The 14,832-nt window shown below is 45.4% G+C and overlaps 1 protein-coding gene across 1 annotated transcript; it reads left to right on the forward strand.

Annotated features, from left to right (window-relative positions):
* Positions 1-1,168: 1,168 nt before the first annotated feature.
* On the forward strand, positions 1,169-11,007 carry SOD2 (superoxide dismutase 2). Its single transcript, XM_007945269.2, has 5 exons — positions 1,169-1,191; positions 1,750-1,952; positions 6,923-7,039; positions 8,672-8,851; positions 10,862-11,007. Exons 1-5 carry the CDS (start codon positions 1,169-1,171, stop codon positions 11,005-11,007), a joined length of 669 nt encoding a protein of 222 aa, XP_007943460.1.
* Positions 11,008-14,832: the final 3,825 nt, after the last annotated feature.

The raw sequence follows: 14,832 nt of genomic DNA on the forward strand, positions 1-14,832 counted from the left end.
TTTTGGTAACTTCTGCATACTGGAAAGTTACACAATTCAGGAGTTTTGCTTGTTTGTTTTTGTAGCTGTTGAGAAAGTGAAAGTACTGACACATACAGTTTATTAGATTATAAGACACTCTAGGAAAACATCCTGTTCTTTTTTACATTCTTCGGAACAGTCCATTCATAGGTGTCACTCTAAACAAACACAGAAAACCTGAGAAAGTCAGTAGTCAAGAAGGTAGAACTTCGGATTCCAACTGTAACTCTTTTACTTATTAGCTGTGTGACCAGGTCAGGCCCCAATCTCAGTGAGGCTGTTTCATTAACTGGAGTTAATAAACCAAAATAAAAGAATGCATGTAAATGCTCCCGAAGAACACTATTACCAGACAGTTACTAGGGATAAGGTCAGCCTGGATCCCGGCTCTGGCCTGGAGGAGGGCCCAAGGTCGGTTACTTTAGCAAAGAAAGGTCATTGGGGGCAGTGGTGCGGGAAGGTTCACAACCAGCTAGAGGGGAACTGGCCTTCGCTCTTGGGCGGCACCTCTAGCACCTAGGACCCGTCTTCTTCAGGGCCTGTCGCAACCCAGGGCTTGCGCGAGAGCTCGGGTCCTTCCTGACAGGTCACCCGGCCCCGTGACCCGGCGGCCGCGCAAACACCGCAGGCCCAGCAGGGGGCGGGGCCGCCCGCAGCCGCCGGGCGACTGGAGGCCCTTTGGTTGGGGCGGTACACTCTCCGCCCCCTTGCGGCCCGCGGGGTGCGGCAGGCGGACGCTCAGCGGCCGGGCCGTACCAATTCTCACACGTAGCGGGGGAACCCCTTCCTTTGGCGATACGCTACGAAGAGAGGATAATACGCATCTCAGTTTCCGCAGCGCCCTGAGAACTCTCAAGCCTTCGTTCTCAAGTCTCCTGGGCCCGTCCGCGGGGCCCAGCGCAGGCGTGAAGCCCCACGTGTTCCCCCGAGGGCCCTCGTCCAAGAATGGGAGCGGCGCGCGCAGGGACGGTGCCTTCCGGAAAAAGGGGCGGAGTCTTCCGGAAGAAGGGGTGGAGTTTTCCAGAAGGAGGGGCGGGCGCCGCTGTAAAAGTGGTGTGGCTGCACTCGCGCTGAGGCTGGTGCGCAGCGTTTATTTTCGACCCTTATCCTCAACACTTGCGCTTCGCGAGGGCGGCTGCGCCGCAGTATGTTGTGCCGGGCGGCGTGCAGGTAAGAGGCGCCCCCAGCGGGGTAGGTGCAGTAGGCCTCGCAGCTGCAGCGGGGACGCGGGCACGGGCCCCAAGGACACAGAGGGCAGGCAGTAGGCGCGGGGAGACAGGGACAGCGCAGGTGCGGCGGACCCAGCCGGCGCCCCGTTCTCTCTCCGTCGGGCCTGGCAGTGTCACGGGGGGTCTCCGCAGGCCGCATGCGCCGGGCGCGTACAGCTTTCGGTGTTATCTCCCAGTTCCAGGGACGTAGCCTTTTCCTAAAGCGGGTCTGAGGAGGAGGGCGGTCTTGGGAAGACCCCGACTGATGAAAACGTTTCCTGCTGGTGCGTCCTGATGTTGCGTGTTAGCACCAAAGCCCAGGGAAGAGACAGGAGGGTGCGTTCACGTTCACGTTTGTTTAATGGCAGAGAAATGTCGTATTTGCTTCAAAACCATGTTTGGCGCGAGAGAAACCGCATACATCAAGGGCATGGCGTGTTGGGTCTTTTTACAGCTGCATCCGCGTAGCCGGACGCACGCGCTGGGGTCGAGCGATCCTCTGTGTTGTCTATCTTTCTAGCACCAGCAGGAAGCTGGTACCGGCGTTGGGAGCTCTGGGCTCCAGGCAGAAGCACAGCCTGCCTGACTTGCCTTATGATTACGGCGCCCTGGAGCCTCACATCAACGCCCAGATCATGCAGCTGCACCACAGCAAACACCACGCCGCGTATGTCAACAACTTAAACGTCACCGAGGAGAAGTATAAAGAGGCCCTGGCAAAGGGTATGTGCGATCCTGCTTACGGATTAAAAAAGTGCCACTGTTGTTAGGGGCTGTCGGGCGGTTCCAACTGGGCGAGCCCGTGACAGAGAAACGCTGCCCGGTGTTAATGGCAATGAGACAGGGAGAGGTGTCAGGATACAGAAGTGGCTTCGTATGAGGTGAGCCACTCCATGCTTCCTGCTCCTTAGTGCTTCAGGCTTGGAGGTCTCTCACTCTCTCTCTCTTTTTCAAATAATATGTATGTCATTATAGAATTAATGTCTTGATGCATTTGCGTAATTTTTTTTTATTGCTTCAGAAAACTTATTGTTGGTACGTGCTATCAAGTCGGACGCAACTCACAGCGACCCCTCCTTGGGTTTCTGAGGCAGTATCACTACGGAAGTAGATTGCCCAGCCTTCCTTCTGAGGAGTGGCTGGTGGGTTTGAACCACCAGCCTTCTGGTTAGCAGTCAGGTGCCTTAGGCACTACATCACCAGAGCTCTTTCAGAAAACTTAGAATTCCATAAATAAAGTTAAGTTTATGACTGTTTCTGCTGTGGTTACTAAGGAACTCTGAATGAAGTCTGAAAGGCCCGTTTTGTTAGCCATGCCGCTAACGCGGGTGAGCAGCAGAGCTTTTGAAGGAAGCTGGATGGGTATCTCTTTCCTGCTGGGCGGTGCAGTGGTTTGTGCTTGACTGCTGACCTAAAGATTGGGGCTCACATCCACTGGGTGGCGCCCCCGAAAAATGGCCTGGCAGCGTGCTTCTGTGAGGATTGCAGCCAAGAAGATCTTTGAGCAGTTCTGCTCCTCACTCACAAAGTGGCCACGAGTTGGGGTCTGCTGTATGGCAGTGGGTTTGTCTTTTATTTGTGTTTTGCGTGCTAGCAGTTACAGTGTGCTTGTGTTATGGAATGTGCTCCTGGGAAGTGTTTGGTCTCTAGGGTCTCCCTTTGCAAGATGGGTGACGGCACCTTGCCACCTGTGGTCCAGGAAGGGTGGGGGCGGGGGGGGGGAGGCGGGATGACGACGCAGGGGTCCCTGGGTGCCACCATAATGCTCCGTGGCCTCCCAAGTTAGCTCCTCGGCCGCTCTTCTGACGGAAGTAGGTCCAGAGCTTTGCTGTCGACAGCATCTGTTTTTGATCCATCTGCCTGGGCAACAGGTGGGAGGAGGTTGACAACCTCACTGTCTCCCTTTCCAAGTCCGTGTAGCCATTGAGCCAAACATCTGAAGCGGTGGTCACACTGATTGTGAGAGACTGAAGAAGAGTTGACGTTTTATTGACTGCCTGCCTTGTGATAGGAGCTGTGGCCATTCTCCTTGTCTTGGAGACTGATGGGATGGGAATCCAGCCTAGGACTTGGGGAGTGGGTAGCATTCTGCTCTGTCCCATGCTGCCCCGTGAGACTTCCTGTGGCCTTCTGTCCTTTCTGAGGGAGAGGGAAGAGGCAGGAGTTAGTATCATGATGCTCATTACTGGAAAGCAGTTACCTGACTGCACCCCTTCAAGCCCTTTAGACTGTGATAGTTTTCTGGTATTGGTCCAGGGGTCGACAGTCACAGTGCCCTTTCTGTGGGAAACTGAAACAGGCTGGTCTTGTTTACTAATATTTTGTAATTCAAGTGAAGTCTAATATGGAGTTGTTATTCTTTTTTTTAAAAGTGCTCCACTTACAAAACCAGTAGTGTGTGGAGTTTTGGGGTGTGTGTGGGAATACTATGTTTTAACGTTTCTATAGGAAACTACGTCGGTCTGTTAATCAGTGGCTTGCATAAGGAAGGTAATCATGAGTCATGTTTGCAGAATGCATGTATAGCTTGATAAGCTATACAGTTAAATACATTCTTCAATACGTTTTTATAGAATTCCAGGCTTGTGAAAGGAGCTCTGGTAGCATAGTGCCTAAGGCACTTGACTGCTAACTAGAAGGCTGTCAGTTCAAACCCACCAGCCACTCCTCAGAAGGAAGGTTGGGCAATCTACTTCCATAGTGATACTGCCTCGGAAACCCATGGAGGGGTCGCTATGAGTCGGTCCGACTCCACAGCCATAACAAGGCTTGTGAAATCGGTGTGGTTTTTAGACCGTGGCATCTGTTGACTAGTGGCATCTAGTGGAAAAATGTAGTATTTCAGCCTGAAGAGGAAGTTGCCACATTTTAGATTTGCTTGTGACAAATCAAAGGACCTTGACTAAGGGAAAAAGTTCCATGATTTCGGAAATAACAGATGTGTCCAGTATGTGGTAACGGTGGGGAGGGCAGGGAATGTCATGGTTGTATAAGTGTTTCCTGCATGGCAGCGTGTGACACCCAGGAGCCTTTTCACTATTTTAGAAACAGCTTGATTTCAGCTCTTTTCTTGTGGAATCAAAGCTTGTTTAATGAAAGCTACTGAAAACAAACAAAAAGCTTTACATTATTGTGTTATATTGCCTATCAGTTAATAAGTACCTGCAGAGTTTTCTTTATAAAAATAGATTTAAAAATTATAAAAAAGTTCAATTTCTGGGTTTAAAAATTTGGGAAAAAGTATAAATACAATAATTCCATCTATAATCTCATCACATGTAACTGATTGACATGAATACTTTTATTGGATTTACTAGAAGGAAAAAGAAACTAAAGTGAAAACAAAGAAAAAGAACTGCAGAAAAGTAGTCTTAGAAATAGATATTAAGAACCTGAAATTTCTACTAAAATTTTAAAGTGATTAAGTAAATTTTTCATCTAAGATGTTGAAGTTATTACACTATTTATTAATAAGTTTTTCTTTCTTGTTAGAAAAAATTGATTTATAAAAAATGTAAAATCTACATTCATTTTTAGGGTACACTTCTGAAAAATTAATAGGGTAACATTGATTTATAAGAAAATTAATTTGTAAATGTAGTGGGGAGAAAGGTTGGTATCTGTAACAAACAAAAAACCAACAAACAAACCAAAAACAACACACTCAAGACTCCAAAACAGGAAACTCTGAAGAGCCAGCCCCTCTGTGTGTTCCGAGTGTCACTTGGTTCTCTTCCCCTGAATGCTGACTAAGCACTTGGAGGGTTGGCCTGGTTGTTTCAGAAACAGTGTCTCACACACGTTTTAACGTAATCTCCTTGAGGGTGGCGCTAGTGACTGGTGGTTCTTGGTGGCCTTCATGTAGCTTCTCTTGGTGTCTTGTGAATAAGGAGCACTAGTCATTGGACAAGACAGTTTCCATTTTTCCTAGTGGTTCAGGTCATCTGCATCTTCTTGAAGGCCTAGAAAAAGAAATGTATATTCGGTCTAATGCTTGTTGCGCCTGATAGAAAGTCTTTTTGTTTTCCACTTACTTTTCCCAGCATGTTGGGAATACATTCATATTTCAAATATGAAAGTTCTTGTTCTGAAAACTATAGCTCTCAGAGAATTGGTATTTTTTTTTCGTAGAAACTATACTCATTTGGTCGACAGCGCTAGCTCTTGAGGGCTTACTAGATATGAGGAAGTAGTTTAGGCACTGAGGATGCAGCAGTGGCCAGAAGTCCTTGTCCTCCTTGGAGCTTCCATTCTGGCAGGGAGGGCAGATAAACAAGGACACGTGGAGTGGGCCAGACGGTTGTAAGTGCTGTCAAGAAAAAGAAAGTAGGGAGGGCTGGTGGGGAGTTCCATCCTGTACCATGGTCAGGGATAGCCTCACGGGTGAGGGGACCTTTTAGTAGTAGAGACTTGGGGGGACAATGAGGGCATGAGCCCTGAGGCTGCCCGGGGGTGTCAGGTGGGGGGTGGGCAGAGTCCCAGGCAGAGGTCTCAGTGGTCGGAGCCCCAAGCTGGGAGCAGACTTGCTTTCTCATGTAAGTGCAAGGAGGCCAGCATGGCTGGAGGTGGGTGAGGGAGGGGACGAGACTGACTCCAGTCGCAGAATGATGTGCACCTCCGGAGCTGATCGTAAGGACTTGGGATTTGCTCTGAGTGGGCAGGGAAGCTTTTGGGGGGGCTCTGAGGGGTACCATGATTGAGTTGGGTTTTCAGAGCCTCCCTCTGGCGGTTGGGTTGAGACTAGACAGTGGGAGCACCTGTGGAAGCAGGGGACCCGTAAGGGGTGGCTGCACTTATGCAGGTGGAGGTGCAGTGGTCTGGACCGGAGGGGTGGCAGCACAGGTAGGATGGTGTGATTGGGTTCTGGACATGTTTTAAAGGTCGAGTTGGCTTTGCTGGTGGATTAGATGTAGAGTCTGAGGAGAGATGCCACAGAGACCTCGAGGAATCAAGAATGTCCTGCAGAACAGGTGGTGTGAGCCGAGCAGGGGAGGCCATGGGAGGTGGGAGCTGGGGGGCGGCCTCTGCAGTGCTTTGGAATCTGCTGGCTTTCTTGTGAATGTAGCATTGAAATTCTGCCCAGTGAAATACTCTTGAAAATGAGAGTTGAAAAGTCTCCCTGGAGTCTGTATACTGAGCCATGCAGTTCAGCGTTCCAGTGTGTCCTGTCTTGGTTCTCTTAATGATTTCATTTTCTGAAATCTTTTCTGGGCTCCTTGAGGTCAGAAGTCGATTTTCTGTGACCTTGCAGCCTGTGCGGGCCTCTTCCTAGTTCAGCACTTCATTAGTTGAGCTGGAAGTTCCCTGGAAAAGGCATTTTTTGGGAGTCCTTTGTTTGGAAGAGCGGTCTGGTGGTGCAGTGGTGAAGGCATTTGGCTGCTAACCAAAAGGTTGGTGGTTCAAACCCAACAGCTGCTCTGTGGAAGGAGGATGGGGCAGTCTGCTTCTGTAAACATTTATGGCCTTGGAAACCTAATGGGGGTTGCTATCAGTTGGAATCGACTCAATGGCAGTGAGTTTATTTTCCTTTGGTTTTTATTTTGAAGAATCCCGAGATTGTGGTATTTCAGCACCAATGGGGATCCTATCAGTGAGCAGGTCCAGTCATCTGACATTTATAAAGAAAAACATGAACGTGTAGAATAGTTGACAAATAAGAATTTGAAAAATGTGTTTGCATTTTACCCTTTCAGGTGATGTGACAACACAGGTCGCGCTCCAGCCTGCACTGAAGTTCAATGGTGGCGGTCACATCAATCACACCATTTTCTGGACCAACCTGAGCCCGAATGGTGGTGGAGAGCCCACAGGTTGGTGTCGACCGATGCACCCAGAGCTGCTTTCTGCGTGTAACAGGGCGCTGGTTGCGTTCCTTGTCCCCTTAGTCCTCACTGTTGTATCCTTGGTGGCTCATGTTTCCTAACGAGGAGCACGGTAAAGTGGTAACTTTTGAAGGGACATAGTAAGGATGGATCATAATATCAGACTTTCTGTGTGCACACGAGCGCGCGCGCACACACACACATGTAATATCAGGTACAGTGTCAACCATAGTTTCAATGTACTATACCTCATAACGGGAAGACCACGCTAAACATACAGTTTTTAAAAAAGATGAACTTTTAATTGTTATGTTGGTGAATATCTTGGTGTGTATGTTTTCACCACAATAGAAGAAAAAAAGTTAAAAAAAAAAGAAGAACCTTTAAAATTCTGGGACTGGAGTAAGCTGTTTAACTGTTTTAGTCCTTCATTTCTGTCATCTCTGTGATACAGTGCAACAATAGGACTGCTTTCAGAATGAAGTTATTAGATGTAAAGCACCTAAAATAATTGTTTTTGCTATGATTTTCTTAACTGTGTAGTCAGTTGTCCCAGAAAGTTAGGTTTTCTAGGTGTTTTTTAAAAACTGCATCCAGGAGGGGAGGGGGGGCAGGATGGTCTTATCTGGGGACTTCTCCCAGAGCCTCTGGAGGCCAAATCGGCGCCTTCCTCACCCAGGGAAGGTGCGGCTGGGAATCTAACTCCCCTCTCTGTGTCTTGGCTCCCTGCAGGTACCTTAGTTTTCTGGGTGTTTTACTCTTTTAAGCAGTGTTGTAGGCAGCCTGCTTTAGGCAGTTTGATTTTGAGGTCGTGATGGATTGGGTCATAAGTGTGTGAAGCCAGATGGTTTGTTTTCTCTGAGTAAGGTCTTCAGCCTGTGGCTCAGTACTTCAGACATCTGTGAATTGCTGGAGTGTCACATACACCCGTATTAGCCACAGGGTTTTGGTACTCTGGTGTTGTGTATTGTCTGCTGTTCTTTCTAACAACAACTACTCTTCCATGATTGCTGTTTATGATGAATGGTTGCCTTTAAACCAGTGAGAGAAGAGAAGTGGCCTTTTTGGTCCAGTTGATCTAGTTGAGGCGCTCAGCGTGGTGTTACCTGCCAGCTTGAGTGCTGCGGAATCCAGAGAAGGGTTAGACCCAGTACCTTCAGTTCAGCAATAGAAGAGGAAGTCACTCTTTTTACAGCAATATAAGGCAAAAGATAGAAAGATCTTTTGCTTTGGCAAAGAATCATGTAACAGCTCCAACTTTTGATTCCCAAATTGGGACATAGAGCAGTTAGGGAAGAAGTCAAAAGTAAAATTGTCTGTTGGGAGAAAAAAAAAGTCTAATGGAAACTATTCTTTCTTTTCTGATGAAAATAGGTAAAAATTAGCATAATAAGTAGAGAAATCCCTTTCACACTTCATTAAAAAGCGTTTTAATTAAAGCTGTGAAGCCTTAGGATGCTGGTTCCAGGACAGCAGAATGCTGGAATTTTGGGTTGGCTCTCTGGGTCATGTCATGCCTGCTGTATGATATCTAGTTGTACTATTTTCGTATCTGTAATGTAATATAACCCACGATGTGTTCACATATCATATCTTTGGATTTTTCTTTTTTTTTAATAGGGGAGCTGCTGGAGGCCATCAAATGTGACTTTGGTTCCTTTGACAAGTTTAAGGAGAAGTTGACTGCTATGTCTGTTGGTGTTCAAGGCTCAGGCTGGGGTTGGCTTGGTTACAATAAGGAATGGGGACACTTACAGCTTGCTGCTTGTTCTAATCAGGACCCACTGCAAGGAACAACAGGTTAGAGATGAACATTGTCACACGTCTTCAGGAAGAGGGTGTATTCCAAGGATTGTGACTAGAAATAAAACGTCCAGTGTTGACACTTCTCAGGGCCATGTAATAATTAGAGGAAGTCTTAACCGGTGGTTCTCAGAGGCATTGGTGTAAGCAGAAATGCTTCTGAGGTCCTTGACATCTTGTAAAATAAGTATGTGTGATGCAAACATATGTAAACTAAAATGTTTTAAATGTGCACCCTGCTTGATTCTACGGAGAATTAGTATCAGCTAACAGGATTGTATTCACTAACATAAAAACAGATTGGATCAACAGCCAGAGCAGAGCAAAGAAATCCAGCCCAGCCCAGCTTCAGAGCTTGGTCTCTCATCCCTTCCACCGAGCACTGCCTTTCAAATTTGTTTATGTGGTCAAACTGGGACGAGAGCTCAGCTTCCCCAATTTCTGCCTTTATGAGGGGGTCTCTGGTGTATGAAAATGTTTTGCTTAGAAGCTCCTGGCTGGACTCACCAAATCCTTTTTTTTCTGTGTTGAGCCAAATTGAATTAGAAGCCCTTTATACAATGCCAGTCAGCTTGTTTGTGACCCATGGGATGTATGGCATGTATATTTTCTGCCTCTAGGGTTTAGTGGGAAGCTGCTTTTAATATGTGTTTAGTGGGAGGCGCTTTTAATGTGTGCTGCCATCTGGTGGGGCCTGTATAACTGTGAGAATCTGAAAAAACAGACTACATCCCACCAACTCCAGCACCAGAGACTCCTTGGGACATACGTGTCCCACTAATTGTATCACAGTTCATATTACCTCAAATTTTTAAAATTAATTTCATTCAAAGTGCTTGCCATTACTGAAAATACATGGTTTCAACAAAAATTTCAAAGCAGAATATAATTTGGTCTTGAAAGGGTTAAGAGTATGGAAAATAGAATCTGTCATATGCCAGCCAGCACTTAGCTGGAACTTTGATCTTTGGTGTGAAGGACCCAAAGTGGTACCTTCACACTTAGAACAGTAGTTGTCACCCACTCTTTGTACACCAGGAGACTGGCTTACGTGACTCACTTCCATGCATATACTCCGATTTTGCAGGTATTGAAACATCTCTTTTGGGAAAGTGAGAATTTGTAAAAGCCACATGCTATTTGTGAGCTCTTAATGCTAGAAAGGGTCAGGTATGTCTGTACAGGCGCCTGCCCGGAGAGACAGAGGTTTCTGTTAATCTTAATCACATCCCTTCCCTGCCCACTCAAGAAGGCCCATTGGAATGAAAATAAGTGAAAGTGATGGTTATTTTTGGGAAAAATAACTTAGAAATTTGCCACTTTACTGACGTTATCTGACAGCAGTGATTAAGACACACTGGTTGAGAATTGTGTTCATAGAGAAGAATTATCATTTGGTTTCAGAGTTTTTTTAAAATTACTCTTTAATAGATATGACTACATTGTTCATCTCAGTTGCTTGAGTTCTATAAACAGTGTAACTTTTTCCTTAGACTAACTCAGTTTCCCTACTTACCATTTATTCATTTCTCATAAATTCTTTGTCTTCCTGCAACCAACATCAGCCTTGGGGAGCAGAGCAGGTTTCTCATAAGCCTGGGTGAGTGTCTAGATTCTTTGGAAGAGATGCTTGGGAGGCCTCACTCACCCCAAAAAATCTACCATGCCCTGTGGCTCCCGAGCCCACCCATGAACCCTGGAGAACTGGCTCTGATCTGTGTTGTTGGACGTTTCAGAACAACTGTTAGGAAACTGGAGTTAATCGATTTTCCCAAGTCCATCTTAATTATTTTTACTATGTCACATTTTTTTCCAAAGTAAAGTTTAAACTCTTTTAAAATAGGATATTTATTATGCAGATTTCCTGTTTATATAAGAAACTGAGAAATAAATGAGAACATTGTAGCAGATAATTTTAGGGGCATAGGATAATTAAAGTTGCAGTGGAGAAGATGCAGCTTTTTCGGTTGGGATTCACTGTTTGCTTTTTTCCCTCCTTGCCTGTAGGTCTCATTCCACTGCTGGGGATTGACGTGTGGGAGCATGCCTACTACCTTCAGTACAAAAATGTCCGACCTGACTATCTCAAAGCTATTTGGAATGTAATCAACTGGGAGAATGTAACTGAAAGATACATGGCTTGCAAAAAATAAAAGATTATCCTTACACCAAATAGGTTTAGCTCTTTGTGACTATTTTTGTAGTAGTATAGAGTATTCCAGTGTATCAATAAGCTGCTTTATTGTAGCATTTCTTAAATGTTCCTTATTCAAGTATTTGATAAACAGAAATTAATGCTATAAAGATTTTATTGTTTTAAAATTTTGTTAAGGCAACTGTGGAAATACTGAATGCTTTGTGCAATTTAATCTTTTGATCAAATGCTTTTGTCAGAGAAGGAAGATATCCTAGGAGGTTATAAATGTCATCATGAAAACCATCAACAGTGTTCCATCCCTAGATGGAATGGGCCTGTACGGAAGTCTTCCTACTCCTGTCTATTGAAATGATAGAAAAATCTATCTTGTCCCAGCCTAACAGTAAAAGCCCCCCAGGGGAAATTATTCAATTTCCTATTGAAAGTTGCTCTTTTTGTAAGTGATCCTCCGTCTACCATCCCGTCAGTGGTCTTCATGGCACACGATCTTTATTATTGCTGGCCGCATGTTTCACAGGGTTAACATGCGTTTAAAAACCCTCACGTGATTGCTCATTGAGAATTGCTTTGTCATAAGAAGATAGTTGTGCTTTTGAACTTTTAAAATATAGAAACTTTAGTGTGAAATTTTGTCCTCAAATATAGGAATCTATATGTATTGTATAAAAGTGCCCAGAGTGGACAAGTTGGGGCCTCGTTGATAAAGTTGATGAGACCCTAGGAGTTTCTGGCCGGGCACTTGCCCCTCCCTTTGTGAGGCCTGCTTCCTGAGCGTGGTCCCTGGGTTTGAGCGCAGCCTGATTTCCAGACCAGCTGCGTGCTTCCCTTAGGAACGATTCTTTTCAAAGACTTGCTTTTGAGTTATTCTGTCGTATTTTGTTTTTCATTTTCTTTTTCAAAATGTACAATCACTATAGAAACTATGTTGTGGTGAGTCGAGGAGAAACATACGTGTAAGGCAGCGTGGCGCAGCGTGTCCAGTTGTGCCATTTAGTTTTCGTAAGTTGAGCTGTGTCGATGCAGCAGCGGTCCTTTTGGTATTTGGGTGACGTCATGTGTCTCCCCAGGTGGTTCACCATCTTCCTAATTATTTTAATTGATGTGGACTATGTTATCCATTGGACATTTCCTAAGTTATTTTGCTGGATATCTGCTACTAGATACCTTGTTGGTTTCCAATTGTTATTAGAAATAATTCCACTGGAATGTTCTCTGTCTAGGTTTTCTCTTAAACCTATGTAGTTATAGGATGTCTTCTATTTTGTATTTCTGTTTTTAATTCCTTCTAACTTAATATTTCTGGTTTTTTTTTTTTTAATGGAAAAATGGAGTAACTTAGAAGTTTCAATATTGAAGACTGAAGTTTTAAAAAATTTTAAATTCAAGGTACTTTTCCCTTAGAATTCAATTAGAAAAGTTATTTAGATTTTCAGAATTGCCAGCAGTGCTGGGGAGATTGATGACTCTGTGTGTGTGTGTGTGTGTGCGCGCGCATGTGCATATTGAAAAATCGGGACTACGATTGCTATCCATAATGTACCACAGCCATGTGACTTTCATGGAGCTTAAATAGGGGTCATGTGATTACTGCTAGTCTATATAAACAGCCCTTTGGAAAGATGGGCGTTTGAACACAGGTGCAGTCTGCTAGGCGGTGGTTTGTCTGCAAGGCCATGGTTTGTCTGGGACCCACAAACGTGCACACACTACTGATTTTTATAAAGCTCTTTGGCTCCTACTAAGCTTTAAGATTTCAAAAATATTCAATATTGACATTTCTATGAGGCTCTATTTTTGCTTTGAGTTTCTGTTGAGAGAGCAGTGGCCAGAACAGAAAAGCAGTGGCCTCAGTCGAGTGATTTCCTCCCATCGGGTTGGTTTATCTAAAGGGCTGAGATAATTCACAAACTAAAAGTTTTGATCATCCAGTGGGAAGATGAGAGTTTAAGATTCCGTTTGCCCTGTTTTCATGATAGAAAAGAGGAGGAAATACAACTGCAGTGCTGCCCGCATCCCAGCTGTGCCCCAGCGGTGCTGCCCACGTCCCACCTGTGCCCCAGCTGTGCCTCAAGAGCCTTAGACTGACTGTGCCGAAAGGAAACGTGACACAAAGCAAGTCCTGTCTCTGAAACAGTGTTGTGGCTTGAACAGTAGTGTAGTAATTAAACTTTTATGGGGGAACTACAACTTCACTGCACAACTTTATGATCGTAAAATGAGGTTTAAATTCTGTCGAGCACCTTTTCAAAAGTAACAGCCAAACCATGCAATGTAGATTGATGTGTGTTGCCAGTCATCTGAACAGGGTGTGGATGTAAGTTTTGTTTTCTGTTTTAATTTCAGGGGAGCTGTATTAGGTGAATGTTTGTAAGTTACTATTTCTCATTATCAGTCACACCCTAACGATCCCATAAGTTAACGTCCTGTCTTCTAAGGTACCATCAAATCAAGCCCTGTGAGATTCCACATAGTTTCTATTTCATTGTTCATTAAAGAAGCCGCTATTTTCCTACTCTTAAGTGTGAAGTGTTTTGACTGTTAATAAAAGAATCCGTGGGTCGTCAGAAGAGTCTGCGCTGTACCTGTGGGTGTGCGTGTGCTGCGGGCGCTGACAGTCCTGCTTCATCGCTTCCCTGCTTTTCTGTGGGGAAGGAAGAGTAAATGACGGGAGTTGACATCTGATTTCTAAAGTCCAGAGGCACATGGACTGTGTGTCCGCTCACATCTCTAATACCGTTACCTGACATATAAAAACAGTATTTCATACACTAAATTACAAAGTTTTCATGTTGCAGCACCTTAGAATATTGCCTTAATTTGTTTTACAGAAAGTCTGAATGGTGGTATTTTACTCACACTGACCCAGGGCACCGTTCCCTGGTTACTGGGATCATGGAAAGGGGCAGTGAGGATGGCCTGGGCTGTCTCTGCTAAGTCATACCTTCTGCTGTTCGTTCCATGGGTGCTTGTAACAGTGACAGTGGCTGCTCTGAAGATGCTTCCAGAATATGGTCCAAAGGTTCTGACTGCCTCTATTTCATGGAAGGGAAAGAGAAGCAGGTTTTTTTTTTTTTTTTTTAATTTTATTGTGGTTTGGGTGAAAGTTTACAGAGCAAATTCATTTTCCAATGATCCATACCCACTTTGTGTCATGACCTCGACTGCCATTCCTCACAATGTAATAGCTCTCTTCCCACTTCTAGTTACTGCTTCCCTGTTCCTTCCCTCCCATGCGCTCCCCCACCTCCAACGGTCTCCCTGCCCTCCGTTGATCACTCCAAGGAGTGTATCTACCGGATGTAAATGTTCACCCCATATGCCTGTCTGTTGTTTGGCTGGAAGCCACAGGAGTGAGTGCAGTTCCAGACCTGAAGGGTAACGAGGAGCCACGAGCTGAAGAGTTCAAGTTCCTCTTCTGCACCATTCACTTTACTTGCAGTGTGTCCCATCATGGCACCCAGGGGCTCTTGTAGTGTGTGACCCGCTGGTAACTCCGTGTTTGTCTCTGCTCTCAGCAGAACTTTCCATGGTGGCCCAGGGCATCAGCTGCCTGTTCATCTGCGTGCCTGGTACCTCGCACACAATTCTATAGTCAGATAATTCAGTGGTGTGAGCGAATCTATTCATTATAAAGCGTGAAGTGAATGCCGATTCTCCTGTTTCGGCAATGAGTAGCTGAGACTTCAAATTAACACACAAACCGCAAGATGTTGGACAGCATGAGGTTGAAGTGCCGACCGTGCAGCAGCCGAGCGCTTAGGCACTGTCCCTGCAGGACTCCTTGCTGTTGTGACAACCAGAAAACCAAACTCAACTGCCA

This window comes from Orycteropus afer, unplaced genomic scaffold (genome assembly GCF_000298275.1).
Source record: "Orycteropus afer afer isolate SDZICR_OR568_19922 unplaced genomic scaffold, OryAfe1.0 scaffold00135, whole genome shotgun sequence".
Lineage (NCBI taxonomy): Eukaryota > Metazoa > Chordata > Mammalia > Tubulidentata > Orycteropodidae > Orycteropus > Orycteropus afer.

Excerpts from the sequence above, each read along its gene's own strand:
- SOD2 (XM_007945269.2), top strand. The coding sequence starts at position 1,169 with ATGTTGTGCCGGGCGGCGTGCAG. Across the intron at positions 1,953-6,922 it reads TAAAGAGGCCCTGGCAAAGG|GTGATGTGACAACACAGGTC; the intron begins GTATGTGCGATC and ends TTACCCTTTCAG. Across the intron at positions 7,040-8,671 it reads TGGTGGTGGAGAGCCCACAG|GGGAGCTGCTGGAGGCCATC; the intron begins GTTGGTGTCGAC and ends TTTTTTTAATAG.